General features: G+C 53.9%; 1 protein-coding gene across 5 annotated transcripts in view; it reads left to right on the forward strand.

Moving 5' to 3' along the window:
• Nucleotides 1–5,000, forward strand: part of mrtfaa (myocardin related transcription factor Aa) — a 60,514-nt gene that overhangs the window by 21,985 nt on the left and 33,529 nt on the right. Inside the window, exon 1 of one of the 5 annotated variants that reach the window (XM_031576789.2) lies at nucleotides 2,052–2,701. The exons of the other annotated variants lie outside the window; for them this stretch is intronic. Coding sequence (XP_031432649.1) covers nucleotides 2,569–2,701 — 133 coding nt within the window. The 5' untranslated portion in view covers nucleotides 2,052–2,568. Of the gene's footprint in view, nucleotides 1–2,051; nucleotides 2,702–5,000 lie in introns of those variants that run through there. 5 annotated transcript variants of the gene reach the window in all.

Genomic DNA, 5,000 nt, shown 5'->3' on the forward strand with positions numbered 1-5,000 from the left:
AAACCAGCCTTTAAAGCAGATCGGGTGCCTGAAGAAAATGGAGCTGTAAGTAGCCGAGCCGAGGGCCGCTAAGAAGAACCTGACCTTGATTGTGTGAGGTTCGAGCAGTATTAAAGCAGGAGCGGTATTAAACCCCAACCCACCCACCCAACCAACCAGCCTTCTCAATAAAAGGCGACTTGGCTCATCGTACACAGTCATCTTTCAACACACTGATTAAACTGCACACAGGGACACAAAACACACTCATCATCAGGCTTTGAGAGTCTCTGCGACGAGCTTGAGCTTGTGTCAAGGAAATTAGAGGTTAATTAGATCCCCGTCACTGACGACTCGCTGCTGCGAGGGCTGGACCTGGAGGAACACCGATCAGTGTGTGTGTGTGTGTGTGTGTGTGTTTTTCTTTCTTGCAGCTGCTGTCAGCATTTCCAGCTGATGTGTGCAACAAGCAAGCTCGCACACACACACACACACACACTCACATGAGGGGGGATAATCTCTGTATATGTACGGTTAGCGCCTTATCTGCGCGTGTGCACGGATCAGAGGCTGAATTCGTCACCCCCTGCTACCAGCCTACAGACACACACACACACACACACACACACGTGCACACACACACACACACACACACACACCCTCATCAAAGAACCTGCCAGCAGGAGTGTGAAAGCCCACAGACATGACTCCTATTGCCCAAACGCAAACACACACACACACACACACACACACACGTGCACAGTTCTACACTGTGGATATGTTGGAACCCCCACTGTTGATAAGCTTTAGCATGGCAGGAGGGCTTTAGGCAGCCACACACACACACACACACACACACACACACACTAATGCATTCTCAGGGGGGGAAGTCTGAACGTATGCCAGACCTTTGTTAGGTGGTCTGTTTACTCCAAGCATGCTTGGCTGCCGAGGTCAGCCGCAGGTTTTGTTGGATTTCATCAAAAACCGCTGAAAGGACAAAATGCCAGGAGGTGTGGAAAGAGGAGTGAAAAGCCCCATAACATAACCCCCCCCCCCCCACACACACACACACCCACACACACCCACCCCCCCACACACACACACACACCACCACCCTCACCACCCATGACCAAGAGGGCACAAAAAAAGGCCAGAGTTCTCAGAAGCTGGGTTTTCAGCGGGGGGTTAAAATGTCACTGCTCATGCTTCTCAGAAAGGTTTTCTTGTTTTACTTTGTGCGAGTACAGGCCCCGCGGACGAGGAGAGAGAGAGAGAAAGAGAGATGGAGAGAAAGAGAGAAAGAGAGAGAGAGAGAGAGAGAGAGAGAAATAGAGATAGAGAGAAAGAGAGAGAGAGAGAGAGAGAGAGAGAGAGAGAGAGAGAGAGAGAGAAAGAGAGAGAGAGAGAGAGAGATAGAGACAGAGAGAGAGAGATAGAGAGAGACAGAGAGAGAGAGAGAAAGTCAGAGAGAGAGAGAGAGAGAATCCAGGCCCCGCGGACGAGGAGAGAGTGAGAGAGAGAGAGAGAGAGAGAGAGAGAGAGAGAGAGAGAGAGAGTGGCTGCCCACCCACGGTGATTCACTCCTGGTCCTCAGTGATTTGAGCTGTTGTGCTTCGCCCCTTTGTCATAATGCAGAGTGACCATCTTGTGCTCTCAGGGGTCAACTCACAACTGGGGGATTTCACAGAAAAAAAGTGACTTGTTCTCAGAGAGGTCATGTAGAGGTACTGTTAAGAGAAGGACAGTAGTCTGTTGAGAATGAAGAAGGCCTGAGCTCTCTTTCTGTGTGTGTGTGTGTGTGTGTGTGTGTGTGTGTGTGTGTGTGTGTGTGTGTGTGTGTGTGTGTGTGTGTGTGTGTGTGTGTGTGTGTGTGTGTGTGTGCGTTCGTGTATGTGTATGTGTTGTGTGTGTGTGTGTGCGCGCGCATGCTCGTGTCAGGACAGCAGGCTGAATGAGTGACTGGAGCAACAGCTGTGATGGGGTGTTCAATCACAGACACACCAGTATCCCACTCACACTCCCACTCACTTCTTTTTACACACACACACACACACACACACACACACACACACACACACACACACACATGCCTGCTCGTATACACACACACACATACGCCCACCCTGTTTATCACTCCTGGGGTAGTAGCTCCAGCCGATGGTCCGTCAGCAAGAGCTCAGAACTGACATGCAACATTTGTCTTTTTTTTTGTTTGTTTTCCTTTGGTTTCCTTTCTTTCTTTCTTTCTTTCTTATTTCCCCCCTTTCTTCGCCCCTGTGACTCCTTCCACGCCAGCCCGCGTGAAACATCGGCACATCTCGTCTCTGGCAGCTGTCAGAGATAAGGAATAGAGGGAGAGGAGAGAAGAAGAGAAACAGAAACAGAGGCATTACCGCGCAGGAAACCAATCTGGAACCTACTTTTTTTTTCGAGGCGTCAGTTTGAATTGCACTTTTTCCGCATTTTGAGCTCGCTGCACATTCTTCTTGGGTTCTGAGGCCAGTGAACGAGCAAGGATCCGCCGTCAGAGTGAGAATTTTTAATTTTTTGGGGGGTATTTTTTAAATTTTTTCCTTTCTTTTCACAATGCTGGACACGAATCCTCACCTGCGCATTAAATCAGTCTGTTTCGGAGCCCGTCCAATCAGCAGTGGCATGGAGAAGCAGCAAAGCAGACGATTGGACTACAAGCGACATGCCTGTCAGAGTTTGAGGGAAGGTGGGGATTCTCGCTCGCTCGCTCGTTGCACGCTCACACACCGCATGCGCACGCACACGCACACACACTTGCCATCACGTTCCATGTGTGCGTTCATGTCTAAGCTTGGTGTTCACTGATTTGGATAGTCCTCACTAACATCCACCTAAAAAAATCTGTTTAGGCAACAAACCTGATGGCGATGGCGCTTGTGTAGCGGCCGTGGAGATCTCGTGCAGGAGATAGTTTGGTGATACTATAGCCTGCATGGAGAATACCCCAAAAAAATTCCTAGTATCTGTATACATGGCGAAATAAAGTTGAATTGAGTTGAAATCTGGTCTGCACCCCACTGCATGCGGTGACTGTGTGCTCAGTCGTGACATCAGCAAACATCAGAGTGTAGCCTTACCCCCACAGCTCTGGAGAGAAAGTCACTATGGGTCGACGCCAAGACCTGAAGCCAAGTGAACCCAAGGACCCCTTCCTTCCTGTGCTCTCCTTCCCAAGACCTGTCAAGAATCCAGCCAGGTCGCCAAGACATGCAACAGAAGCCGTGACGCGTCGGCATGGCCTGCCACATTCTCAAATGCACCTCCGACGCACGGTGCGGCTGTACTGACGGGGCTGGACTGGAAAAGTACGGCACTCGTACGAGACTCGTCATGCGCATGTTGTCACCTCCAGAGATATGTTACAACAAGCGAGATGAGAGCTGATACTGCGCCCGTACTGGATTGCACACGTTGTAACGCATACTGCTTCTTCGGCCAGAGAATCCTCAAGTGGCACACTGAGGTCTGGATGGGGGGGGGCGGGGGGGGTCGTTTTGGGCACATGTGGGCACATAAGAGAGTGGGGGCACAGGTGGGGAAGAGGGATAGGGGGGGGGGGGGTGCGAGTTTCTTCAGCGTGGGCAGTTTGAGATGTGGAATGTGGCGTAATTTTGCAGTGATGTTACCAATAACTCATGTGCTGCTGAGATAACTCACCCCCCCGGGGCGGCCAGAGAGGCGGGTAGAGTTGAGATAACTCACCCACGGGGCGGCCAGAGAGGCGGGTAGAGTTGAGATAACTCACCCACGGGGCGGCCAGAGAGGCGGGTAGAGAGGCGGCCAGAGAGGGGCGGGTAGACTTGAGATAACTCACCCCCGGGGCGGCCAGAGAGGCGGGTAGAGAGGCGGCCAGAGAGAGGCGGGTAGAGAGGCGGGTAGAGTTGAGATAACTCACCCACGGGGCGGCCAGAGAGGCGGGTAGAGAGGCGGCCAGAGAGAGGCGGGTAGAGTTGAGATAACTCACCCCCGGGGCGGCCAGAGAGGCGGGTAGAGAGGCGGGTAGAGTTGAGATAACTCACCCCCGGGGCGGCCAGAGAGGCGGGTAGAGAGGCGGGTAGAGTTGAGATAACTCACCCCCCCGGGGCGGCCAGAGAGGCGGGTAGAGAGGCGGGTAGAGTTGAGATAACTCACCCCCGGGGCGGCCAGAGAGGCGGGTAGAGAGGCGGCCAGAGAGGCGGCCAGAGAGAGGCGGGTAGAGCTGAGATAACTCACCCCAGGGGCGGCCAGAGAGGCGGGTAGACTTGAGATAACTCACCCCCGGGGCGGCCAGAGAGGCGGGTAGAGAGGCGGTTAGAGAGGCGGGTAGAGAGTTGAGATAACTCACCCCCGGGGCGGCCAGAGAGGGGCGGGTAGAGTTGAGATAACTCACCCCCGGGGCGGCCAGAGAGGCGGGTAGAGAGGTGGGTAGAGAGGCGGGTAGAGAGCTGAGATAACTCACCCCCGGGGCGGCCAGAGAGGCGGGTAGAGAGGCGGGTAGAGAGCTGAGATAACTCACCCCCGGGGCCAGAGAGGCGGGTAGAGAGGCGGGTAGACTTGAGATAACTCACCCCCGGGGCCAGAGAGGCGGGTAGAGAGGCGGGTAGACTTGAGATAACTCACCCCCGGGGCCAGAGAGGCGGGTAGAGAGGCGGGTAGACTTGAGATAACTCACCCCCGGGGCCAGAGAGGCGGGTAGAGTTCCCAGCTATTACACCGCGGGACACAAATAGAAGAAGAGCAGCGGGAGAGGGAAAGGACGAGTGACGGCAGGGGAAAGTTTCATGTCAGGACAGAGGGAGGGAGGGAGGGAGGGAGAGAGAGAGGGAGAGAGAGAGAGAGGGAGAGAGAGAGGGAGAGAGAGAGGAGAGAGAGAGAGAGAGATGGTGAGGCACAGTGGAAAAGGGCACAGGTGAAGGGTGAATGCAAGTCATACTGGGAGACTGGGAGTCATACTGGGAGACTGGGAGTCATACTGGGAGAGGATGTGTGATATTCCTCTAGAAAGT

Source organism: Clupea harengus, chromosome 1 (assembly GCF_900700415.2).
Source record: "Clupea harengus chromosome 1, Ch_v2.0.2, whole genome shotgun sequence".
NCBI classification, from domain to species: domain Eukaryota; kingdom Metazoa; phylum Chordata; class Actinopteri; order Clupeiformes; family Clupeidae; genus Clupea; species Clupea harengus.